Source organism: Anguilla rostrata, chromosome 16 (assembly GCF_018555375.3).
Source record: "Anguilla rostrata isolate EN2019 chromosome 16, ASM1855537v3, whole genome shotgun sequence".
Taxonomy (NCBI): Eukaryota; Metazoa; Chordata; class Actinopteri; order Anguilliformes; family Anguillidae; genus Anguilla; species Anguilla rostrata.
This window is the reverse complement of record NC_057948.1, coordinates 5,503,340-5,530,905: the sequence shown is the minus strand read 5'-3', so window position 1 is coordinate 5,530,905 and position 27,566 is coordinate 5,503,340. Positions and strand designations below refer to the sequence as shown.

The 27,566-nt window shown below is 43.6% G+C and overlaps 1 protein-coding gene across 5 annotated transcripts; it reads right to left on the bottom strand.

Annotated features, from left to right (window-relative positions):
* Positions 1-1,409: 1,409 nt before the first annotated feature.
* On the bottom strand, positions 1,410-18,502 carry saal1 (serum amyloid A-like 1). Of its 5 annotated transcripts, XM_064312088.1 has the most exons (18): positions 18,023-18,304; positions 17,242-17,317; positions 17,091-17,143; positions 15,667-16,905; positions 15,389-15,584; positions 14,391-15,210; positions 13,027-13,232; positions 12,113-12,214; positions 11,105-11,188; positions 9,640-9,719; positions 8,356-8,415; positions 8,071-8,186; positions 7,603-7,759; positions 7,262-7,344; positions 6,904-7,089; positions 5,083-5,270; positions 3,858-3,950; positions 1,410-2,615 (listed from the first exon to the last, which is right to left on the bottom strand). In XM_064312088.1, the coding sequence occupies exons 6-18, from the start codon at positions 14,392-14,394 to the stop codon at positions 2,529-2,531; spliced, it is 1,446 nt and encodes a 481-aa protein (XP_064168158.1). In that variant the 5' UTR covers positions 14,395-15,210; positions 15,389-15,584; positions 15,667-16,905; positions 17,091-17,143; positions 17,242-17,317; positions 18,023-18,304; the 3' UTR covers positions 1,410-2,528. The 5 variants fall into 5 exon arrangements, with proteins under 5 accessions (XP_064168158.1, XP_064168157.1, XP_064168155.1 ...); XM_064312087.1 differs by lacking the exons at positions 1,410-2,615; positions 3,858-3,950; positions 5,083-5,270; ... (7 more) ...; positions 12,113-12,214; positions 13,027-13,232 and having other exon boundaries at positions 15,045-15,210; positions 15,667-15,758; positions 15,792-16,905; positions 18,023-18,294; XM_064312085.1 differs by lacking the exons at positions 1,410-2,615; positions 3,858-3,950; positions 5,083-5,270; ... (8 more) ...; positions 13,027-13,232; positions 18,023-18,304 and adding an exon at positions 18,311-18,502 and having other exon boundaries at positions 15,045-15,210.
* Between the last annotated feature and the right edge of the window lie 9,064 nt (positions 18,503-27,566).

Below are 27,566 nucleotides of genomic sequence, written 5' to 3'. Positions count from 1 at the left end.
GGACTGAAAGTTCCGGGTAATTTTGGTGGAAACGCGGCTAAATTCTACCAAGAGGAAGAACAGGAACATTCGGTTTCAGTTCTGTGGAGTGTCTGTTTTCACATTAGAAACATTGACATCAGTGTTGTATTTAGTCACATTGTAGCCCTAATTTATTGAAGGGGTTTGTGTTTGTACTCACCCCATTCTCTGCAGTTTACAGTGTGGGTCCTCCAGTCCAGCAGACAGCGCTGTCACTCCTGAATCCTGCAGCTCGTTGTCTCTGAGCTCCAGATCCCTCAGAATTGAAGAAATATTGGGTAGCATTACTTTGGAATACATCTTATTTAATTTTGGTGAGGCAAGATAGCCTATATTGTTTGTAGTACCGTAACTTGGCGTCATTTGGATATCAATACTTTTAATGGCAGGCCTGGATTTTGGCAGTCTGAATGAATGAGTTATAGACGGTGTATGTCTTGTATGTGTGAGTAACTTGACATTTTTGTACGTTGAAAACGTGTTTTTTATGAGATATGATACAATGCTAATAATACAGTAACAACAGAGATATGATCGACCAAACACAAATTTCCAAACTTTTTTTTGAGGAGTTTATAAAGGAGAGAGGCGTAAAAAGAAGTTTGAGACTCTTCACCAGCTCAGTGATGAGTGCTTGAATGGTTTCTCCTATTTGATCAACTAAAGAGTGTATTGCTAAATGACTCTGTGACCTGACCTGGCCGGATTATTTCCTTCGGTTAAGACAGAATCCAGGACAACCCTCCGCCATGCTTGAACGATGGTTGTAGACGTGGCTTTGAGACCTTTCGTTCCCTCAGCAGTGTACATCCCGCCCTCTCTTACTACTGAAAATCTCAAATTTAGACTGCTCCGTCAGTCACACTTTACCCCACGTCTCAGGCGTCCGGTTTTGGGGTGCCACTGAACATTTTCTTCCCGTGTTCCACTTTTCTCAGTAGTTCAGCTACACAACCTTCCGGAACCACAGCATAGTTGTGTCATCAAAAAAAAAAAGAGTGCACAAATACTGATAAATCTGATATATATGTAATGGGGAAGGCTTTTCTCTAGTTCTCTGTTAAAATAAGTTTCCTGCATTATTGTCTGAAAATGGGGGGGGAAAAAAAAAAACCTTTGCAAAGTACTGTATAGTTAATAAATGAATGCACCCTCTGGATTAAATGTATGATGGAGGAGACACTATGAATGTGAAGGTGAATATGTTTAAGCATCAAATTTCAGCCACAAATAGAGTACAATGTTTCGGTGCACACTTACATCTTTGAAGATGCTTACGAACGGCAGGCACTGGAAAAAAAAAAGCACATTTAAAAATGACAACAAATGGAAAATGTATCGCCTGCTTGAAAAAAAAAAAAAGAAAAAATCACACCAGGAACAGCGAGAACACTATGAAACTTTTAATTACACAAAAGCTTTGTTAGCAAGGCCAATACATTTTGTATGCACACACTGCAAACAAATGTGTTCTTTTGGCAATCCTACAAGGAACAACTTCAACAAACAGGAGAAAGGCCAGCCTGGGAACCGGCTCAGTTTCGCCATGGAAGGTGCGATGCCGAGTGGGGCGAGCAAGGGCCGATCCGTTTCGGGATTTCATGCCAGCCCAGTCGTTTCGTTTAACTGACGTTTATGATAAATCCACAGTCTGCAGCTGCGGACTGTGCAGGTTTGTGAAAATCTTTAACTGTAGTCCAGCTTGGGAGGGAACCAGACCCCGGATCATAGAAGGAAACCTAGAAACCTAAGCCAGCAAATGCAATGGGTCTCCAGTAGTGGGGACTGTGGTGAGTTGTGGTGGATGGCTATTAGCACTGGTTGTTTGCCCATTGGGGGTGAAACGGACAGGTCAACTTCCAGACTAAAATCCAAGAGGGGAAACAACTACCAGTTCAACCGTCCGCTGATTTTTAACGTTGACAGCATTACGTAGAAAATGGGAGCGGGGACCCCAAAGTCTGAGACTTCGACCGGTGGGATAGACTTCCGTTGTCCCCTGTTGACCAATCGACTCGCAAAGAACTCCATTAATCGAAAGGAGCATTCTGCGGTATGTTACAGTGAGTATGCGCGCGTGTGTGTGTGTGTGAGCAGGTCCGTGTGTCCGCGCATGCGTGCGTCTGCATGCGCACTGAACTCCCAGAATGCAATCCGCCTGTGCCTCAGGTTTTTGCCCTTGGCTTGGGATTGCGGAGGACTGAAGATTCGGGACGCAGTTGGGAATGGGCTGTTCTCCGCACCTCACTGCACAGGTCACCTGATCTGCAGGATGAGGGGAGTTAAGAGAAATTCGGGGGGGGGCGTATCTGCGGGATAAACGGTGGGTGGGGTGGGTGCTTTTTCTGGGGAGTGCTTTCCACCTAGGTACTGCCACGCCCTGCAGGGCTGGCCATTGAGATGCCCACGGAGATGCCAGGGGGTCCGGGAGATATCTGCGGATCGCACAGGGGCCCCAGAGTGCCCCTCCTTGCTGGGAGGGGAGAGAACGGGGCTACCCGCCACCCTCAGGAGCTCAGGTCCGGAAAGTTCCGTCTCAGCGCGTCTGCTAGACTGGACTGAGCTTCCGACAGCAAGGCCGCCATGTGCTGCACCTGCCACAGATAAACAGAAGCCTGAGCCTGGAGCTCGTCTGTGACACACACGCACGCACGCACGCACGCACGCACGCACGCACGCAGACACACAGACACACAGACACACACACACACACACACAGACACGCACGCACGCACACAGACACACACACACAGACACGCACGCACGCAGACAGACAGACAGACAGACAGACAGACAGACACACACACACACACACACACAAACACACAAACACACACACACGTATGTATTGCTATACTTGTGAGGACTTTTGACCGATTTCCATTGACTACATTCATTCCGTAACCTCTAACCCTAATCACTACATGCCTAACCCTAACCCTAAGTCTTAACCCTAAAACAGCCTCTTGAAATTGTGAAGACCAGCAAAATGTCCTCACTTCCTGTAATTTTCCTCATCTTTCTATTCTTGTGAGGACATTTGGTCCTCACAAGGATAGTAGTACAAACATACACTTACACACACACACGCATGCATGCATACACAAAGTATCCCAGGCATACAACACACTGTAACACACTTCACATCAACGTACACCAAATGCACTTAATCCCAACACACACACAGATGACGATCACTTGATACAGACAGACACACAGCTACACTCACACACCTGAGGTACTCCGTCGTCCCACCTGATCTCACGGGCAGGGAAATAGTGTGTGTTTCAGTCAGGCTGAGAGTCACTGGGACTGAAAGTGCTGTGTATGCTTTTGGGTCGTGACAGTGAAATGTAGTGTGTGTTTTTTTAGTCGTGACAGAGTACGTTGCTGCGTGTTGTGTGTGTTTTTTGGTTGTGACAGAGTACGTTGCTGCGTGTTGTGTGTGTTTTTTGGTTGTGACAGAGTACGTTGCGGCGTGTAGAGTTTTTTGGTTGTGACAGAGTACGTTGCTGCGTGTTGTGTGGGTTTTTTGGTTGTGACAGAGTACGTTGCTGCGTGTAGAGGGTTTTTTGGTTGTGACAGAATACGTTGCTGCGTGTTGTGTGGGTTTTTTGGTCGTGACAGAGTACGTTGCAGCGTGTAGAGGGTTTTTTGGTTGTGACAGAATACGTTGCTGCGTGTTGTGTGTGTTTTTTGGTTGTGACAGAGTACGTTTCTGCGTGTTGTGTGGGTTTTTGGGTCGTGACAGAGGGAGATGTAGTGTGTATGTTTTTTGGTTGTGACGTTGTAGTATGTTGTAGCATGTTGCGCATTGTATATTGTAGAGGACAAACCTCAGATCTGTGATCAGGCAATAAACTCCGAGCTGCAGCGAGGCAGGTTTGTTCACTGAGATGCCCCTTCTTCAGCAACTCGGACATGGCATCCTAAAATATAACACACACAAACACTTTACCCCGATATACCACACACACACACACACACACAAACACACTTTACCCTGATATACCACACACACACACAAACATACTTTACCCTGATATACCACACACACACACACACTTTACCCTGATACACAACACACACACAAACACACTTTACCCTGATATACCACACACACACACACACACACTTTACCCTGATACACAACACACACACAAACACACTTTACCCTGATACACAACACACACACAAACACACTTTACCCTGATATACCACACACACACACACACTTTACCCTGATACACAACACACACACAAACACACTTTACCCTGATATACCACACACACACACACACAAACACACTTTACCCTGATATACAACACACAAACAAACAAACACACTTTACCGATATACAACATACACAAACACACTTTACCCTGATATACCACACACACACACACGCACTACCCTGATATACAACACACAGACACTCGTTACCCTGATATACAACACACACACAAACACTATTTACCCAGATATACAACACACATAAACACACTTTACCCCAATATACACACAAACACACTTTACCCTGATATACCACACACACACAAACAAACTTTACCCTGATATACAACACACACAAACACTCTTTACCCTGATATACAACACACACACAAACACACTTTACCCTGAAATACCACACACACAAACACACTTTACCCTGACATACACACAAACACACTTTACCCTGATATACAACACACACACAAAAACACTTTAACCTGATATACACACAAACATGCTTTACTCTGATATACACAGAAACACACCACACACAGAGACATACATTTACCTTGGTATACAAGACACACAAACATACTACACACTGACAGATAAAAGACACAAACACACTTTGCACTGATGTATAACAAACACACTATCTTGACATACAAGACGTGCACATACACCTTATTCTCACATATAACAAACACACCAGTGGACCGTGTTACACCACACACATGTAAACACACACCACCGTATAGATCTGCCCCCTGAGACAAACACACCACTATATAGTCTGATATATAACACACATAGCTCCCCAGGCTTACCTTGGTCATGTCTGTGAGCATACTGGCCAGGAACTCCACAGTCGTCTCCCTCAAGGCCAACATCTGCTCGTCATTTTCCTCTTTCAATCCGTTTCCCGAGCTCGCCTCACCCTGGCCCTCTCTCGCCCTCTGCTGGCACTCACTAAGGAACTGCAGCACTCGCAGCAGGGTCCCAAGCAGAGGCAGATCTACACAACACAGACCACAGATCACTGCATTTCCCACAACACCCAACCAGACCAGAAAACTACAATACAGACAGATTACTACATATCACATGACACACAACCAGACCAGAAAACTACAATACAAACAACAGATTGCTATATATCCTACAACACTCAACCAGACCAGAAAACTACAACACAGACCACAGATCACTGCATATCCCACAACACACAACCAGACCAGAAAACTACACTACAGACCACAGATCATTGTCATTGGAAAACACCACCGAGCCTGTTTTTCCATTAATTTAGCATTCACACACTTGCAAAGCAGATGATCTTAAGTGCTTTTGACAAACTGATATACTGCCTGTAATGACCTGGAAGTTTCGCTTGCAAGCAAAACACAGGAAGTACGCAACAAGTGCACAGCACTGTCATGTACTGTAGCAATGTCAATATGATGCCAAAACTGTAGCTGCTAACTCCATACAGCACGAGGACAGCAGGTATATCTGCAGACAGAAAAACAGAAACCACTGGCCTCAAATTAAAAAATAAACAATTCTCCCACCTGCACGATTCCCTATAACCATCTAGAGTTAGTATTACGGCCAATTGGGACATGTGCTTCGCTACGTATCTTCGCTCGAGTAAGCACTTGTGCATATTCCGTTCGCCAGATGGTTTCTCGACGAGTGCACGCTCACCCCTGAGGAACAAGAAGTATTTCCTGTCAACACAAAAGCCAATCAGCAGGCTTAAGTGCTTTTCCTGAAAGCTTGAAGGGGGGGGGGGGGGGATTTCAAAAACAACACCTGATGAGTCCAATTCCATGCTTGGTTTGCACCTGCTACGGCCTCATGTCTATATATAGGGCTCCGTGTTCTCCACAAGCTGGTTACGTAACGAGCACTAGCCCAGAAGCGAGAGCACAGGGCAGTGATGAGACAGACTGACAAACAAAAGATTTAAAAATAAAAAATAAAAAAAAACACACAATTTAGTTCTAAATTCCTACCCCTAGTGTGCGCTATACTTCAACATACCTTAGATTATGACCACATCTCACATGCCAAAAGTATACAAGATCAAGAAATTCAGATAAACAGGATTTTGAACTGAACTAACTGAACTCACTGAAACCTTTCTTGAGATACAACGGAATCAAATGTTTTATGGATGAGAGTAATGCACCGTCTTGCTTTTGGGATAAATGATATACATGCGCTCATTTCATTACATTACAGGCATTTAGCAGACGGTCTAATCCCTCTAAGGTGAAAAAAAAAACCAGCAGACCCTGTAGCTCTCCAGGACCGGAGACCATTACATTACATTACAGGCATTTGGCAGACCTTCTTATCCAGAGCGACTTACACAACTTTTACACAGCATTTTTACATTGTATCCATTTATACAGCTGGATATACACTGAAGCAATGCAAGTTAAGTACCTTGCTCAAGGGTACAACGGCAGTGTCCTACCCGGGAATCGAACCCATGACCTTTCAGTTACTAGCCCAGTTCCTTACCCACTGTGCTACACTGTACTATACTATACTACACACATTTCTAAGCTCCTTAAAAGCAATCCCTTGTGGAACCCAAGGCTGTTTCCGTGCGTAGTGGGGAGAGTAAGCGACCGTACTGCGGTGGGTTTGGCTGTACTCCTGGTCCGGGCAGGCAGACAGGGTGGAGAGCACGGCCAGGGCGGGGGCAAGACGCCCCTTCTGCTCCTGCAGGACGACGGGGGGGTCGTCTGGCTGGCACAGATCCTCACACACCACCTCGCACAGCGCTGCCCACACCTCCTCGCCAGTACCAGCCAGCTCCACTAGGGGGCGCACACATTTACACATCCATATTAGCAATGAACTCAACAGTACCACACAACTCCACTAGGGGGCACAAGACTTTACACATTACATATTAACACTGAACTCAACAGTACCACACACAGAAGTGTGGTTCAGTCATGCGTGTTAGTAAGAGCAGAGTTCTCTCACCCAAAGCCTGCACTCCCTCATCCACAGTTGTGAGTAGCTGAAGAACATGCAGGTACACCTCCAGACCTTCAGTACTCTCCAGCCTGTTCAAAAGGGGAGACGTTTGTGAAACACACACACGGATGCACGCAGGCACACACGCACACACACACGTGCACACGCATGCGCGCGCACACACAGAGACACGTGCACACGCATGCGCGCGCGCACACACACACGTGCACACGCATACACACATCTATCGCTGTGCCTCATAGTCTTTATAATGCAGAAATCTGGGCTAATTACTCATACAGCACTGTGCATCCCCTATGATGCAGAACTCTGGGCTAATTGCACACCTGACTTGTTTGGCAGCCTCCAGCAGAGAGGGGGCGATGTGCAGCTGGCTGCCGGTATCCGCCTCGCTGGGGCGTGCAGAGACCCAGCTCTTCATCAGCTCCTCATCCAGGTCAAACAGCTTGTGCACCAGCTCCCCCACCTTCACCAGCAGATCCACTGGACACACGCACAGACAGACACGTAGACGGGTCGGTTTGGGGACAGCCAGAAACTGACGGTAAAATGGGACTGAGGCTCGGGTAAGCAGACCAGGGTCAAATACGTATTTGTTTTGGATTCAAATACTTTTCTGTGCTCTATTGATCTTGCCTGCTGTAACTGAGCCTGCCAACAGGCGGGGTTTGCTCTTTTTGAGAGTATTTAATAGGTTCCAATACACCAGACAAGATCAGTAAAGTGTAGAAAAGTATATGAATCCAAAACAAATACGTATTTGACCCAGGTCTGCAGGCAAGTCATAACTGTACCGTTAGTGGAGCTGCACATGATGAAACACAGACTGGGACACACCGACGCTTGCTGCTGTACCCTTTCCAACCAGATGGGGGCGACACTGGGCTGGGCCAGACATGTCAGCAGCAATCTACACACAAGCACACACAAACAGTTAAAAAATCCTGACTGTATGGATCTAGTTAACTGTCTGGCAATAGTATAAATACTAATATATGCAGTGCAGATGTGATGCTCAGTTATCTTTTTTGGTTTGTTTGTCATGAAGTAGTCTTTGCACATGAACACACCGGACCCACCTGCTTGTCTCCAAGATTGTTGGAGGGTCTGAATCCCCCAGGAGAAGCAACAGCACCACCCTGTGGGGGAAAAACAAAAGCCACATGCTAGCACTGCAACATTTTCAGAATCGATCTTGGGCACGTTGCCCAGGAACAAGGGAGTCAAAATTAACTATGAAATCTATCCGCTGCTTCGCACCATAGAGCAAGCACAGAAACTAGATAGCGTCAGAGGGGCCAAAGTTGTGAAGCCTTAAAAGCAACAGGAAATCGCGTGCTGCCCATTGAATTCAATGTCGATGACAAAAGGTGATTTCAGCAAACCTCATTGGTCAATTTTTGTGAACAGAAATGTCATTATTTGTAGCAGTTTGTGAAATGTTCTTGGTCCAGAAGTTACTGGAGGATACTTACAAAAATTAATTTTCACGATGTGCTCTTCATATAAAATGCAGCCATCCGTTAATCGGTTTTCAAAATACTATTGTGGAAGTTTTATTTTGCCTTCAAAAGTCTGATATCAGCATTCACATTCTGGGGGAGCCCAATGTTTTGCGCTCAACATGCGCAGTACGCACCTGCTTTACAGCTTAGGTTGGCAGAGGGCCTGCTTTCCCGTCTAGCCGAGTATGCATCTCTGTGCTTACAACGGAACTCCTGTGAGTCCCAAACACTCATCTGAACCACAGAGGTTGCGTTTACAAAGGATTCTGTGTTTCTTACACAGAGAAAAGAAAAGAGCCAAAAATGCAGTAAATAACATACTTAATCCTCTTCGTTCCCTTCGTGGAACATAAGGCTGCAACTATCTGCTTTCATCTGGTCCTATCCTGTGTAGCATGTTGTGCCTTGCCCCAAGTTGGGTTTAAATAACATATACCGCATGCATTTTTAAAATATCACAATGGGCGATGACCCAGACTTGAACCATAACAAAATACTCCTGCTTCTTTCACCAAATCACCTTTCGGTGCCCGACATTTGTTTGTTTACTGATATTATTAACACTGTGTCATTAGTAGCGTTGTGAGATTCAAAGAGAAAGCGCTTAATTTGAATGAAAAGTTAAAAAACAAGATGTCACGCTCAAGCTAGCCGGCTCAACATGAGTAAATTAAAACAGAAATTGCTGCTACGGTTTTTAAAATACTATTAGCATGTTTGGCAAAGATTCATTTTAATCAGAACGTCACGCATGCATTTAATACCGTCCACTGTCCTCAGAGTGTTTGCAATCAGTAGATACCGTAAATAACGTATGAATAAATACGAGAGATCGTAAAGCGCTCCATTTTGGCTTACCCCAGATCCTCATTCTGGCTGATGGACAGACACGTTTCAGGGAAGCAGGCCATGTTCCCCAAGATTCCCACACAAATCTCCTGCGCGAAAAAGAGAGATGACGAGTAATTTTTACATTTCATTTTACCTCTACTACTATAAGTCAAGTCAGAACTTCTCTTTTCTCAGGTTCATAAAACGATAAACAATTCAATCAACAATTACCAAATTCACAATTGCCATACTTCCATGGTAACACTAAACCTGCTGGAAACCCCTCTAGAACCACCAGCTACAACAACATAAATTACAGGAAGCCATTTAGCCAATCTAGGTTCGTCAATTTTCATGATTTTCATAGTCCACAGCATAAAACCAGTGATCTTTGCATTTTCCCTCTATGAGGTGAAATATTACGGTAAAATCTGCATCAATGGAAACTCTCTTTGCACATACAAAGCTTTGAGAAGGTGGTTTCAATTCGGCAGCGAAGTGCTTCTGTCACAGAAATGTGAACCTGCTTGTAGGCTGCTACGCCTTCGAACCCGATACCGAGACCAAACCAATGAAGTGGTTGTGCGACGAAACAGAGCCTTGGACGTCAGTGGCACATAATCAGTCTCTACTGCTCATGCGCTTTGAATATCCAACACAACAACAAAATCTTTCATTCCCGGCGCAAGTCTAGTGTACTCATCCTTACTGTAGAACTGAACGGCTAGTTCCCTCCACTTCTCTTGACAATGATTTCTGATGTTTTCCCTTTGGCAAATCTGTGATGACCTTTTTACCAAAATGGTTTCTTTTAATACTGGCACTGAACGCCAGGGCAGTCTTTCTGACAGACCAAGGTGGTGGAGCCATTGTTAAACATATGAATTTATTATTCTTTTTTGTTTGTTTGCTACATATTCAGAGTTTAACGTTCATTAAGACAATGAGTCTGTCATGTCTTTTCATACATTTTCAGTGACATTCTCAGGTGGCACCAGGTCAGAGTGGTGACGCATCTCAATTTCAGATAAACCAGTGTCAAGACTGGAGGACTTAAATAATTTTACAGCCCTCCTCAGGGTGGGCACCAGGACAAGAATCGTTTGGATCGTCGTCTTCAGTTTTGGATTTTCCATTTAGCTCGGCGAAGCATGCTGGTGTGGACACAATTTGTTCCTGGGGATGACGGTGACACTTTCATTGACATTCTTAGCCACACTGAGGCTTATTTCTCAGCGAAGAACTGACTTGCTATAAGAACTGCACTGAAGCGGAATTTGGCAAATCACGCAAACACTTTTTGTAGTGTACCAGTGCTCAGCTGTAGCCACTGACAAGCACAAGTACCAGATTATCTTTCGTTTTTGTAAAGTAGGCACTGCGGAGACTGATGTTGCCACTAGGATATTAGGAATGGACTGGTATTGCCCATATTAAAAATCGTTGGGTCTACTTATGCAGTTGGTGTGAAAAGCCAAGCCGGCTTACTGACCGTGAGCCTTGGACTTCGTGACTTGGCAATCGCGCCTAGCAAGATATCTGAGGCTTTGAACTCCTGTAGTAGGCCAGCCACATCCTTGGCGCAGACGCATGGGAAAAAAAATGAAACAACACGGGATTAAATACTAAAGACAGACATAATACAGAAAAACAGTATCAGCATTTTTTTTCCATTTTCAGGATCAATCACTCAAACATGACATTAAATGCAAGGCTCAGCTAACAACATTTTCAGCTCAGGTAGTATATATTTAGGTAGGTAGGTAATATTTATAATCACATTATTTCGTCATGCTGTGATATTGTAGAACCCAAGCAGCAATTTCCCTATGATTTTAAGCATTAAAAAACTGAGCTGAGAATTTTAACCTGACTTTTAAAAAAAATTAACTGAGACAATTAACAATTTAGCACACGATCAAAGCCAAAGAGGCCAAGTTACTGTATCTAGGCAGCTCACTGCAGATTCCTTAGACAACGCATAACATTTCAGGAGACAGCTAGCTTCAAAGCTAGCTGGCTAGTTGTATTGCTCTGTGAGGAAAGTTTTCCAATACCATATGAGTACTGCAAAAAAAATCATTCAGATAATGAAATCAGCTGTCTTGCAAGCTTTTAAAATCAATTTAAAATTTACTTTCATTACCTGGCTAGGTGGACAGTACTGATAGTGTAATAGGCCATATCTGTGTTTGAGCCATTCTGTGTATTCTTTGAGAATGCACTGACAGTTAGCTGTTGTGGCGATTCAAGAAAAGCAGGACCTCTTGGCGACTGAACTCCTTATTGGATAGACATATTTCCACAGAAACAACCAAATCATTGGTTTCTACAATCAAAAGATAGGCGGGACAGCTTTTTAGAGCATTCATATGGATTGTAGACTTGAGAATGGCAACCTAAATGCAGTGGAATGTAGACTTGAGTTGATTATAAAGGTCATAAAGAACCATGTCTTCTAGTACTGGGATTGAGCAGATGAGCTGAAGGAGCAGTGTACCTTGTCCATAGCCATGTCCCAGATTTTACACAGTTTCTCCTCTTCCTCCTCAGACAGGTCCACCTCGGCATCGGGGTCTCCAGCCTCCTGCTCAGTCACAGTCTGGTGGAAGATGAGAACGGTCGCTCAAACACCCGCCATGCTCAGTCACAGTCTGAATGCGCAGCGTTTGTGTGCGTCTGACACACACACTCTCTCTCTCACACACACACACTCTCTCTCTCTCTCTCTCTCTCTCTCACACACACAAACACACACTCCCTCAATTCTCGGTGTGGTGAAACTGCAAACTGCACTGGATCAAATAAATTCAGTCTTCACTGAAAGGTCAAAGGTCAAGTTTTTCAGTGATCATCTTTATCTAATTAGTGGTATCTGACAACTGTGGCCACAATTAAGGTTTTTTATTTTTATTTTTTATTGCTCTACACCTCCATGAAAATTCATTTCATGAAATTCATTACGAACAGGCCACATCTGTAACGAATATCATCAACACCAACACAACTGTATTTAGAGCTCATTAGAACTTTCTTCACATTTCTTCACATATTTCTTAGTCTGTAAAATCTCAAACTTTTTAGTCTTGAAGCATCCTACAAAATTTCAAAATGTTTTCCCCTGTATTCATGCAGAAAAAAAAAATTTAGCAGACTCTCTTATCCAGAGCAACTTGCGCAACTTTTTACATAGCATCCACATTGCATCCATTTATACAGCTAGAGCAATGCAGGTTCAAGTACCTTGCTCAAGGGTACAACAGCAGTGGTCTACCTGGGAATCGAACCTGCGACCTTTAGGTTGCAAGAACAGCTCCTTACCCATTATACTACAACGCCGCCCCAGAGCAGAAAAAAACAGCAGAGCTGACTATCACAGATCGGTCATTCTCATGGCTGCAGCACTCAGCATACCTGGATGAGGCTGGTCAGGGTGCTGAAGAGCCAGTGTTTGCTGTACAGAGTCTCCCCGATGGAATCACTCTCCACCTCCGGCTCTGACCCCTGGCTGGGTGGGGGGGAGGGGTTTCGATCCATCCCGGGGGAATGAGGGTAGCCGTCCGAATCAGGGGAACTGCTCTCCGTCACCACTTTCACCTCCTCAGCATCACTACTGGCCTCTGAAAACCAGAAACAAAAAAATAATAATCTTATATTAAGATTCAAGAGTACTTACCATTTACTTAATGCAGTGAATTTCATCCTCATAGTATTAAGATATAAGGTAGGTAAAAGTATTTAATAGTTTAGTAGTTTTTTTATGAGAAGTGAGTGTCGAACAGTGAAATACAAAAAAATATCAAAAAAGAGGTTTGGTATATGTGAATGTAACATAAAATGCAGTATTCTTATTGAATTGATTTTTGACAGCCTGATATAGTAGGCCATCATAAACGTGACAATTGCCGCAAGAAACAAAAAAAACGAATAACTTATAAAGAACAATTCTTCAACAACGTATTCTTCGTGTCAATATTCATTTATAAACATGTGCAAAACATTTCCACATATTCACAAAACAGAATACGACGTTGTACTTCCAGTATGGATAACTATTACTTATTTTTGTCACTAGTGGGAGGTATGCTGACACAGATAAAGATGTGCAAACGACGACTGTTCAGATTGTTAATATCAGTTACCCCTTAACACCAAATGTTCCAGCGTAAGCGTACGGGTACGACAAACTCAAGCAGTCTAAAGACTTTATGACGGTAAAATTTTTTATTTATTTTACATTTCAACACGGTACACGTTGACAGTCGTAAAAAAAGAGATCTCCCATTTGTGATTTAAAATAATCCCGTCATGGACCAGTAGATATCCTAACGCAGGGCTATGTACCCAACCCAGTTCCTGGAGATCTATCGTCGTGTAGGTTTTCACTTCAGCGATAACAAAGTACACCTCACTGAACTGCTAGAGATCTTCTTAGTAGAATCAGGTGCCAAATCATGATTGAAAAGAAAACCTACAGGACGGAACATCTCAAAGAACAGTTATGAGCCGCTCCGTCCTAACTGTTGTCAGCGACAATGTTGAGCTAAGTGCATTGCAGTTACATAATTAAAGCCGAGACTTGTTGGGAACGGTTAGCAAGCCAACTCAGAAGCAATCTCAGTCGGCAATGTTGTGTTCCTTGCTTTACAATAGCCTAACCCACGCTTTAAATAATCAGGCTAATGTTTCGTTCGTGAATACTGTATGCATTCATGGTTAGCCAAGGATAATCAAGAGTGACTTGGGAAATTAACCGTCGCGTAGCAACGTGTTCTTACCCATAGTTATCGCCCGTTTGGATCAAAGTATTTTCACAACTCAAATACGTCTTGAGGGCGTACTCTGTTTAAATAAATTAAAGCAATAGTCGAAGAACTCCAGTTGAACGTGCCTCCATTACACATTACACATGCGCGGAAGTCCACTTCCTTCAACGTGACCACTATGTTTTATCTATGCTACGGACCATAGACATTCATATTTAAAGGTGCAGTATGACAGCATCGAAAAAGAAATCCATTCTCTCGATTTTAAATTCCGTGTATTCGATTTGTCAAATCCCTATACTGCCATCTGTGCGCATGGTTTTGTAATATAGGATAGGAAGTAGCCAGCGTTGAATTAGGTGAACAAGTATGATGTATCAGCATGAGCATACTGGTTCTATTTTACTTGTATGTTTTGTTTTATAAGCAGTATGTGTAAAATGTGGTTTGTTGGCACCTTTTGGAAAAAAGAATGTCCCCAGAATTTGACGACTTAATTCTGCAAATGTGAGTGTAAATAAGTACAGTGGCCTTCGCTTTAAAAAATCATTTTAAAAGACCAAATATTTTAAGTCAGATCTTTTGTGCTTTAAACTCACAATTGTAAATGAGCATGAGCTCCTGTCTGGTATGAACTGAGACAACAGTGTAACTATAGGACATCACTTAAGTGTGCATTTAATTTTATTGGCAGTAAAATTTGACAAGTACAAAATACCATACCAAAGTCAGGAAACGTCAAACTAAATGCCTTAAAAAAAAAAAAAAAAAAAAACTGAAGCGTAGTTTGAAAGGACGTCAACGACATTCCACAACAGCTGACCATGTTCACCTGTGGACAGAAGGAATTCATATATAAATCTTAGTCAAATTTGCATACCTAAGCTGGTGTGATTATTATTGCTAGTATGATTTTAGGTTGTGTTGGTGGCTGGGTTAATTCACACATAATTGGGTCTTAATACAGTGTCATTCTGTACACAGAGAGAATGAAGAAAGGAACATGCAACCTGCCGCTTTATCTTTTCCAGAGTAGGGACAGGACTTGCTTGTGGCCTGTAGGGTTGCATCCCATCCCTGCACATCGATAGTGCCTCCGGGCACTTCCACTTGGGGCAGGCTGAATGTAGATGGGTCTGGAGGTGGCGCTGTATTGGGCAACGGCAGAACCAGATATCCTGGTGTAGCCTGCATATGTGCCAGTGCCTGTGGATAGAAAGCTGGTACGTTATGATCAAGTCCAGATAACTGGCCAACAGACCCTGCATCAAAATAATTTGTACCTTACCTGCAGGCCTGCTGTAGCTGTGCTGAGAGGAGTCCTGCCTGTGGCTCGCCGAGCCACTCCCACGCTTCACCGACCCAGTGGAGGACTCCTGCCTGTGGCTCACCGACCCAGTGGAAGAGCCCTGCCTGTGGCTCGCCGAGCCACTCCCACCCTTCACCGACCCAGTGGAGCTCGTGTCTGGTCTGACCAGGCTGGCGTCAAAGCGAGAGGAGGACCCCCAACTAGAGGAAGGAGCGGCTCCACCTGGCATAAACTGAACAGTTCTGGTGGGGAACTTAACTTCAGAGCCAGAAGCGACATTACGATCTTGGGTGTAGGTTCGGTGGCCCGTTTCTGAACTGCCTGCCCTTGAGCCTGCTTCATGGCCACCGGGGACCTTCAGGACAGAACTAGAAGCCGTGTTTAAGCTTTGAATGTAGCGGCGGGTTCCAGAGTAGCGCGTGTCCAAATGAGCTGTATTTACGTTTGTACCGTAGCGGCGAGTTCCAGAGTAGCGCGTGCCCAAATTAGCCGCATTTAAGATTTGAGCAGGTTTGTGGGGGATTCTCTGACCAGAGAAAAAGGAGCCCTCAGCTGCATTGGCATTCACATATGGGGTTGAGGTAGGTTTGTGGAGGGTATCGCCACCTGGTGTAAAGTGTCCCATGGCCAGATATCTCGCAGGCAAGTCCTGGTCCCTCCGGACTACCATTTCAGAGGTAACGTGACTGGGGCCTGTACTTGCCGAGTTGTAATGGGAACTGTAAGAGGTGCCTGTGCTCTGCCTGGAACCGAAGATGGTGGGACGACTGTGGCCGGGCCTCCTCTGGGCGGGGACGTGGCTGTCGACGCCCCCCAGCGTGCCTCCTCCTCCAGCCGGGCTATAGCCACTCAACAGCTGGTCAACTACACGGGACGCACTCCCAGTCTGGGCAGACCCGAACTGGATCACTTGCGACCGAGCGGCATTCGGGTCAGGGCGGCCATGGAAGACGGGGATCAGCTTCACCTGCTCCCGGATGACGGGGGCAGCTTCACCTAGGGCAGCGACGGCGTGACGCTGGACCTCTTCCCTCTGGTCGTGCAAAACTCTGGACTGTTGATTTTCCTGAGAGAGGGGGCTGTAGGGTGCGCCTCCACCCTTGACGGCGGTCCCGGGTTGGAATGCAGTAGCGTGTGCGTGGCTGCGGGGACGCGGGCGTGAGGGGGGCTCAGGTCTTCCCGCGGCACTGTGATATTGGACAGCGCCGTAGCTGCTGACTGCGGAAGAGATTTTTATTTATTATTTGTATTTAACCATTCATTCATGGTTACAGAAGACAACAGACAACCTGAAAAAAGGAAGTCTCGTGAATGTCTAACTTTCACGTTAGTCAAAGTCAGTTAAAATTCCACAATCTATGCCTTCAGAAAAGAATCCTACCTTTCTTTAGGAATATTCTTACCTTTCTGAACACCACATATGCTGCATGTTAACACATTACAAAGCAAGAGGGTCCTGCAAATCAAAGGAAGGCTCAATCTGTTTAATGCTTTAAAACACCGTACCTAGAATATTTAACATCACACAGTAGCAATGTGCGCAAGACAACTTACCATAAAACATGTCGAAGAGCCATATTCTAGCAGTACAACCTGCCAACCAGACCAAATGTTTTCAGCATGCGCAAAGCTAGTAAGCAAAAGTATTTGGTGAGTGTCTGTTTTCAAAAATAGCTTCTTAAACTGAAACTTGCAAGTAGCTTGATTATCTGATTAGAACCACCTGGTTGCCATGGAAATGCATTAACTGCTTTCAGCATAGAAAAACCTGCTAAAACCTTCAGTCAGTCTAAGTGGTTCAACAAATGAATGGAATGAGACCAGTTGGGCTGTTTAAAATATATATACATTTCAAACTTTTCATCTTTCAAATGGAAGTCCATGATCAAAATTTTTAATTAGTTATTTTAACCAGGCAAATTGTAAACAGTTTCTTACTTTTAAAAATGGCACATACATAGGATGAATATTTAAAGGAGTCTCAACATACATTACAAACATTTGATGTTAAACTACATACATCCCCATTTACAACTAATAATTACAAAACAACAAATGAAACATTTGACTTCAAAACTAAACAATTTGATGTAATTGAACATGAATGACTCACAAGTCAACCTTAAGGAATGACAAATGGAGCACTAATAATCGATTGTTAGTGCAACAGATCTTTCATGTATTTTTAACTTGGTGTTACACCGATATTCAATTTCTTGAACATTACAATGTGCCTTCATGTGTTTATGTAAAAAAAAAAAAAAAAATGGAGAGCTGCAAGTTATTGTTGTTACTTAGTCCTTAATTCAACAATTGATTATACAGTATAACTTACCTCCCTAGGTTTCTAGGTCAGAGCCACTTGCTGATTTTAAGGTGAAAACTAAAACCGACCACACTCTCCAACAGCAATGGTGAGCACCACTGCAAAAAGCAATCAAGCAAAGCCATAGTGCCTGCAGGTATTTGCAATTTCCTGTTGACCAGTAGCCAATTAAAGCCTTGAGAACAAGCCAATCAAGATCTGAAATGGTCTTGAAACACAGAATAACCAGCGGACACTGCAACTCTTCAGGGCTGGAGTGAACCTGTTCTGGTGCTTGAATTAATGAAGCAGGATTACCGAATTAGCTGGATAACTGCGCTGAAACCCAGAACAGCTCTTTTATATGTCAGTCCATATTCTAGATTTTGGAGGGTTTTGGGTCCCTGCAGTCCTTTTTGTTATTCCTTTGCACTGAAGCTGAAAGTTTGATAATTAGCACAGTGCTAACCACCACTTTTCTGGAGATCTAATGTCCTGTAGATTTTTTCTCTGAACCTAACAATAAACACCTCATTCAACAGCCAGAGATCTTTTTCAGCTGCTAATTAGTAGAATCAGGTTTGCCAAATTAGGACTGAAATGAAATCCTAGACCTAGAGGATGATGGATCTCCAGGCTTGGTTAACCCTGGCATAGCATGTCTCCTTGCAAGGCTTGTGATTGTGGGTCATCAACAATAGTGTTTCTCAACCCTGGTCCCAGGGACCCACTGTGTATGCTGGTTTTTGTCAAAGCCAATCTCTTGATCAATTAAAGTTGTTGAAAATGCGTTTAGGTTTTACCATAACTATGTGGTTAAACTTATTTTAACACAGTGCAGATTTGGCTTGTTGCCACTTGCTGTCAGTAAACACCATTCATTTTATGTAGATGGTTTCAGGTTTCCAGGTTTTCTCAGCAAATGGGACTCAACTGATTTCAGAGGTGGGTAACCCGGCTTCAAAGAGTAAAAAGACTGACCATGTATTTGCTCCAGCACCATGCACTAAACCAGCTGATTACAATAATTAGTTCTCCCATCATGCTGGAGTTATGCTAATTAGAGTCAGCTGGTTTAGTGCATGGTGGTGGAGAAAATGCATGGTCAGTCTTTTTACTCTTTGAAGCCGGGTTACCCACCTCTAACTGATTTCACCTTCACCAGTTTTTGTAATTGAATCAATTAAAAATTGAACCACTTTCTATTGGATTTGTTTGCCATATAGTACGCACAGCACAGTAAAGGAAACTGTGCTGTGCAAGACAAGTTAGTCTGAACGATTGACATTCCTGGGATGTATGGGACATTTTTTTAAATTGCATACTTACTGTAGCTATTTCTTGCATAAAGTATTGTTAAGAGGGTAAATCGCCCATCAATAGATGTAAAAAGTCTCATAAGAACAATTAACAGCTCATTACGATGCAGAGCTGGTAACAATGGTCGGAAGAAAAACCAGCATACACAGTGGGTGCCTAGGACCAGGGCTGAGCTACGCTGACCCCCAGCAGGGGTTCTCAGACTCAGACATGGGAACCCCCACCTTATGCTGGCTTTCATTCCTGCCACAGTCGCAATGCCAGAATTTTAACAAGCCGTTAATTTTTCTTAATTAGCTGCTTTTCATGTTTAGAAGAAGAATATATTAACACCCTTAAACCACACTATGTCAGAAATGGCTACGCATGGCACAAAAAAATAAATAAGGCCCTGTCCACACGCATACGGATTTTTCTGAAAACGTAGTTTTTTTCGCCCTCCATTAAAAAAAAATCCTATCCACACGACCGGCGTTTTAAAAAACATCTCCGTCCACAGGGGAACACTAAAACGATTGGTGCATGCGCAATACACCAATTGCCATGGTAACTGATGCGCGAGTTGACGTCATGACGTAAGCGTTTTCGTAAAGCTCTGTTTTTCTTGTCCACACGAAGGCAGAGAAACCGGAGTTTAGAAAAATCTCCACCTTGGAAGGCGTTTTCAAAAAGCTTTGTTTTCAGTGACCTAAAACGCCGTTTTCGTGTGGACGGGAGGCCAAAACGGAGGGAAAAAACTACGTTTTCAGAAAAATCCGTATACGTGTGTACAGGGCCTTAAAGTCTTGTGTTCGTGTTCTTTGGGCCTCATTCACAAAAAGTTTCTCTGAATTATTCTCACTTTTGTTCTTAAAAATGTTCCTACAATAAGCCAATATGGGATTCATGACACATGCAGATCTTTGTTTTTGTACATATCACAGGTGTGTGAGATGGTGAATGCTGGCTGTTTGTACATTTAATGCGCAATCCCGTTCATGTGATAAGCATAAGGAAACAGCCGTGAACAAATATAGATAAGAAAAAAAATTATGAATGGCGAAACATTTTTGGAAACATTCTTACACGCAGTTTACGATCAGTATATAGTTTTGGATAGACTTAATATAATAATTTGTTTAATTGTAATTAAAGCCAAAGGAGGCGATTTCAAGGAAAATCGTGTCTAAGATTATATTTTAAGGAAAACTCATCTTTTCATGTTATTGTAGGTAGAAACTGAATTCAATTATTACTGTTATTCAATATATATATATATATATATATATACACACCGCAAATTTGTCTCTACCTAAAGTTTTTTGTAAAAACCTAATGGCCTAATTGTTTTGGCCTGCCCTGTACATACAATCTATTTTGACATATTATGTCTTTTTAATGACTTTCCTGTGTCTCACATCTCAAGTGTGACTCCCGTAGCCGATAAGGTGCTTCACACTGCATGCTCCACCAGCTGTCTGGTTATAAGTGCTGTCACTAAAAATGAACCTTCCGCCATCCTGTGCCATGCAAGTACGATTTTGGTATTTCAGATTTGGTTTAAAAATTGGTTATAAATTTAAATGATTTTACTGTATTTGTGAATTCTGATCAAAAGAAAAATGCGTTCAAATGACTTGTGAGGTAACCTTGCTGGACATGGACTTTTTACGATGGAGAAAGCCCCTGTCCAGAAGATGGGAAACTAATTAATTCATCGGACCTAAGAGCCCTGACAAAGGGAGTTTCCCTTCTAGACAAACGGATGCATTGTTCATTTCTGCTTTTTTACCATAAAACAAGAAAAAAAGGGTACTGGCTTTAAGACACATAGCTCAATAGTTTTGGAATCAGTCAAGGCATTTGGTTTCATGCTAGTGTTTGCTCAGTTAATGATGGAACATGTAAAGCACACTCTGCCTTTATTTGACCAGAGTGGGTTGAGTGTATCCCAGAATGTAGCAGAATAACTACACAAAGGCAATAACTGATAAGGAGCCGGAGAGAGAGGCAAACAAACGCTGACGCACCGTGCAGAAATGTTGTCATCTGAGCGATACCTCTCAATAAGACTGACATTCCTCAGACAATGTGGTGTTTGTCTGATGACTAAAGGTTGGTTCGTACTTGCACGCAAATTGAAACAGAGAAGCTTTAAAATGGCATATGCTGAATATCATATTGAACCAATACCAGGAGTGGACACAGACGTAGTCACAGATCACACAGACTGTGAAGCTCCTCGCAACCTTGGGGGCGGGGTCGGCGCCTCTCAGGCCAAGACAGGTTATGGCCTGGAGCTTGTGGGAGGGTGCTGGGCGCCTCTAGGCCAAGGACAGTTATTGGCCCTGGAGGCTTGGGGCGGGGTGCTGGGGCGGCCTCTCGAAGGCCCAAAGGACAGGTTTATGTGGCCCCTGGAGGGCCTTGGGTGCAGGGTGATGAAACTTTCACAGTTTCAGCTGATTGGGCAGCTTGCAGATGACTCGTTGGAGTGGGCGGTGAGACACAGGAGGGCATGCTGGGGGCCTGCAGAGCATTCCCCCCCCCCCCTCGTTTCAGTTCACTGGCTGCCTGTCGCAGCTCACGTCAGGTTCAAAACCTTGGGATTAGCCTACGGGGGAGTCGATGGAACAGCTCCACCATCCCTCATTATCAATCTTCGAAACCCTAAACCCCAGCCAGATCTCTCTGCTCTGAAACGTGTGTGTGTGTGTGTGTGTGTGTGTGTGTGGCCCAGTCTCTCCTCTTCTCCTGGCCCAGTCTTCTCTCAGTCAGAGTGGCTGTCTGTACTGCTCCCCAATGCGCAGGACAGCAGAATCCTTGCCCATCTTCAGATGTAAACTGACAAACCGCCTTTTTACCTGCTTGACCCCCACCAGTCTGGCTTCAGGCCTGGCCATTCGACAGAGACTGCACTCCTCTCGGTCAGTGAGTCACTCCATGCCGCACGAGCAGCCTCCCTCTCCTCTGTCCTAATTCTTCTAGACCTCTCTGCTGCATTCGACACTGTGGAGCACTCCATCCTCCTGTCCTCCCTGGCAGCAACAGGGATCTGCGGCACAGTCCTTGACTGGATTGAGTCTTACCTCTCCGACCGTTCCTTCCAGGTTGCCTGGGCGGGTAAGGTATCGCCGCCCCGTCCCCTTGCCACCGGAGTTCCCCAGGGCTCAGTCCTCGGTCCCCTTCTCTTCTCCTTATACACCAGATCCCTTGGCCCTGTAATCTCTGCCCATGGCTTGTCCTATCACTGTTATGCCGACGACACACAACTCTTTCTCTCCTTCTCCCCATCGGACACACAGGTCCCTGCTCGCATCTCCGCTTGCCTGAGGGACATCCAGAGCTGGATGGACAATCACCACCTGAAGCTCAACCCGGGAAAGACGGAGCTAATCTTTATTCCTGCTCTAACCTCTCCCCTCCTCGATTTTTCCATTTCCCTAGGGGACACCTTAGTGACATCATCACCCTGTGCCAAGAATCTCGGAGTGGTGATGGACAACAGGTTGTACCTCTCCAAGAACATCGCAGCAGTAAGCCAGGCATGCAGATTTCTCCTGTATAACATCCAGAGAATCCGCCCCTTTCTCACCACCTACTCAACCCAGCTCCTGGTCCAAGCAATGGTACTATCCCGCCTGGACTACTGCAACACTCTTCTGGCTGGACTACCGGCATCTGCCATCAGACGCCTGCAACTCATTCAGAATGCTGCAGCTCGTCTGGTCTTCAACCTCCCCAGACACTCCCACGTCACTCCCCTGCTCACTACCCTCCACTGGCTGCCTGTTATAGCTCGCATCAAATTTAAAACATTGGTCCTAGCATACCAGGCAGTCAAGGGATCAGCCCCAGCATACCTCCACAAGATATTCAAACCCTGCATGCCAGCCAGACCCCCCCGTTCTGCTACCTCAGGATGCCTGGCACCTCCCCCTCTTCGCACCTGCGCTTCCCGAACACGTCTCCTGTCTGTTCTGGCCCCACAATGGTGAAATGACCTCCCTGTGGAGGTCAGAACAGCTGAGACACTGACCCACTTCAAGCGACGACTGAAGATTCACCTCTTCAAGCTGCACCTCTCCCCATCCCTCCCTACCTCCCTGTAATCTCTTAAATGACTGTAAGCTTAGGGTTGTAACTAGGTAGCTGTTTCATAGATGACTTAGTTAATGCACCTGTCTTAACTACTGCTTGTATTTTTGCATAAACTGCGTTGTTGCTGTTCTCGTTTGTGTTAGTGTTAATCAGTTTAACCTTCAGGGTCCAAAATGAACTATGCGGTTGTTCCCTGCATTTGGACCGGTACTTCTCTCTAGGGTTTTCGACATACTTGTTCCTGGTTATGGTTATACACTTTGTTGTACATCGCTCTGGATAAAAGCGTCTGCCAAATGCCTGTAATGCAATGTAATGTAATGTTTAGATTGTCATCCCCATCCCTTAATCACTCATACCTCTTGTCATAGCATTCATAATTTGTATTTGTGTTCTTACTTAACGTAGTTCATTTTCATTAGTGCTTTAGTGCTGTTCCATATACTGTATCCTCCCTCACTGGTCTGAGAGTATTGTTAGACAGGTCCAGTACTCATGTAAATCAAGTGAATGCACTTTAGTCTCCTGCATTGTAAGTTGCTCTGGATAAGACAAACTATATGACAAAGTTCAAATGTCATAAAGAATGCGTGGTGATTATAGAGAAACTGAAAAACTACTGATGATGAAAATAAAGCGAATATACTGACCAGACTCATTTCAAAACTAAGGATGAATACAGCCACACCATAAAACAAAGACGGGGGGGGGGGGGCACTGAAGGGAAAACAGAGTTGACTGTTAATTACCTAGATCAGGGGTGGCCAACTCCACTCCTGGGGAGCCGCAGGGTCTGCGGGTTTTTGTTTTGACCTTAAATACAACAACCACTTACACAAAATAAACCAGGTGAGGTGAGTTAACTGTGTAATCAACTGCTTTAATCGATCAATTAAGTGCAGAGTAAAAGCAAAAGCCAGCAGACCCTGCGGCTCTCCAGGACCTGGGTTGGCCACCCCTGACCTAGATGATCATAGACTGATTCTAGCTCTGTTAATTAATAAACACATCCTTCATTGTGTTTATTAAAATAAACTGAGTGATTTATTGTGCTCAAGAAAATGATTAAATTAAGATTCGGGATGCAGGTATAAAGCTGGTTGTCATCTGCTCTTAAATGTAACATCCTTTTAATTAGATTACTCGGTATTCTACAGGACTCCTCTTATATCTGTTCACTGAGATAGCCTATGGGTTGGATAGTCTTTTACTCATCCGTAATAAACTGGAAATCAACCATGATTCCAAGTTTACATCACTGGAAATCTTCATTATTGTACTACTTAAAAATAGAAAAAGCCATAGCAGAGGAAGGAAATGACATAACACTATTTGAAAATATTTGGAGTGAGTCTTTAATGCAGTCTTTAATCCAAAATGATTCGATGTGAAATGAAAAGGGTCATTTGTGTGTGTAAGGTGTAGTGCATGTGTAATGTATAGGGAGTGATATGAATTGTGTAATTTGTGGGCAATCAGTGAAATGAATTCTGTGAAATTGGTGGAAGGTAAATAAACTGGAAAAGAGGATATAAGGAAGGAGGCCAGATAAGTGGTGTAGTATTTTATTTTATTCATTCTCTCTTATAGAAGGTGATAGCAAAAGTTTAATCATGGGTTAATTTCTATTTATTTATTAAGAATGTTGTTTTTGTTTGTGGTCAAACGTTTCTGTTTAGTTTAGTTCAGTCTGTAAACCTGAGGTTTCCATCTTTGTGGTGCACCTGTACTTCTCACTTCATGGAGAATCTCAGTTCAACTATTCTCACATCTCACCTGTGCAGTGACCAGCATGTGAAGAGTTGTATGAATTAACACATATACGTATATATATATATATTGTTTACATATTGCAAGTAAGTGATTGTAAGTGTTGTAGACTACATGTAAACTACCAGGATAAGCCTGTTTATTAAGCAAACAGGCATTTTCCCATTTGGTGATATTGCTTGGCTTCTGCACTTCAAGCATGGTGGTATCACCATTTCTGTTGGCTTACAAGGGTAAATACAAACATGGATAAATTTAGCCCAGCAATAGATGTTTTCCTGATAAAAGGTGGGATACTCCTAATGACAATAACGCGATGGCCAACTCTAGGTTTACAATGAGGATAATATTGCACATCTACAGTACACTCGCAGGGTTGAGCGCTCTGCGCGTCAGCATCCGTCTTCGGGGCTGCCTGTGCAGATACGTGGGCAATAATGGACCAGGATGCGCGGTGTTGGGAACGCTTAATGATCTACTGGTGCCACCGCAGAAGAAGCAGATGTCAAGCAGGGCCGATGGGGCACGCCCTGCGTCAGCGGGCACCGGTCCCGCGTCAGTCTGCGTTTCGGGCCTCCCTTCCTTATCAAGCTGCGTCCCAGCCCTGACCCAGCGTCTCTTCTAAATGTCTTGAGCCGTTAGCTATCGAAGCTACATCCTACAGCTACAGCTACGGCTATTCCCGATTTCAGCATACCGCAAAACATACTGCGAATATATTGAAATAAAATATAACAGCGTGTTGCAATCGTACGCAATATGACATGCTTTGAAATGCGCGGGCTGATGTGCAAATGCTTGCCACATGCAGATATTGCAGCACACGTATTGACAACGCGCTGCTGTTAAACGTACTCAGCATTATTGTTTCAAAAAAGTTACACGCACATTTAAATGGCCCAGCCCTGTTAGCCATATTTCAGCTGCAGCTCGTGTCTCTGCAGTACTGCAAGTCAACAGCTTGACTCACTTGAGACCACTGTGGAGAAAACAAGGGTCTGCTAAAAGAAAGATCACCCTCTACATGATCTTTTAATGCAACATAATAGTATTTTGAATGTTTGCCTTCTTTTGCCTAAATGTTCCTCCGAGAGGTTTAGAAAAGCATGTATCCCAGTCGTAATCTGGTGCTTTAATACACTTGGTAACAGCATAAAGGATAGTTTTTAAAATATTTTTTATATTTAATTACATCAAGTGATTGTGTATTCTACAGGAACTTCACAGTCCTGTCTATTTGCTAATGTTATCAGGTTGTGTTGCATGCATATTTTTTTTGTAACTCTGGTTTGTCTCTGGTTTTTTATTGTTGACTTTGGCACTGGTACATTTTTGTACTGGAGTTTGTATAGTTATCTGTGTTCCGTAAGTAATGCTATTGTTCTGTTCTGTTGAAACTTTCAAATTACAAAGAAGTTAAATAGAAATACCAAAGCTCTTTTCCTGAGCTGGACTTTGACATAATCATTGACGTATTATTGTAATTTTATTGGTACAGATTCGCTAGTTATAAAAAAATATGTCCATAAATTACACTTACTCAGCTAACTAATTATCTGTATTAAATTAAATTAATTTATTTAACCTTTATTTAACCAGGAAAAACCCCATTGAGATTGAACTCTCAGGGGGACCTGACATGAAACACAAAGTTACACCAATTCCAGATCACTCATGAATTAGACCACAGCAAAATGTTTCGTATATGGCGACGAAAAAACAGTTATCAACTGTTACTTGTTACCTCAATGCCACTAAAATGTTGGATTACACATTTAATTAGGTGTATTAAATAATTGCGAGCAGAAGCTGGTATGATTTCAAAAACAATTACTGTCCCCCATTGTCTACTCCTGATAAAATCCTTTAAATGTTACAGATCCATTTGTAATTGTAAACAGAACTTACAATTGAACTAAAGTGAACTGAACTGAAATTATTTGAAAAGAATTCAGCTGAGCTGAACTGACATGAATGGAACTGAAATTAAATTGATTACATTGAAAGAAAGTGAGTTTACCTACAATTAATTGGACTGAACTGAACTGAACTGGAATTGAATGGAACTGAATTTATCGGAACTGAACTGACATGAATTGACCTGAAGCTGAATTAATTTAACTGAACTGGACTGAATTTAATTTAACTGAGCTGAGCTGAGGTGAACCAAAACTGAACTGGACTGCACAGAACTGAATTGCAGTGTGTAGCCTAGACAGGTAGGACGTCAGACCCTGACGAACACAGAGACACAGCTTGCAGCTGTAGGGTGGGGGGTCAGCAGCTTCACTTGTATGTGCCGTAACTCCAAGCTGTTATTGTTTGCCATGTCGCAATAAAATCTCAGAGTTCCTCCCTGTAATAGAAGGGCGTGAGCAGGAACTGGCCCGCAAGATATAAGGGGGCT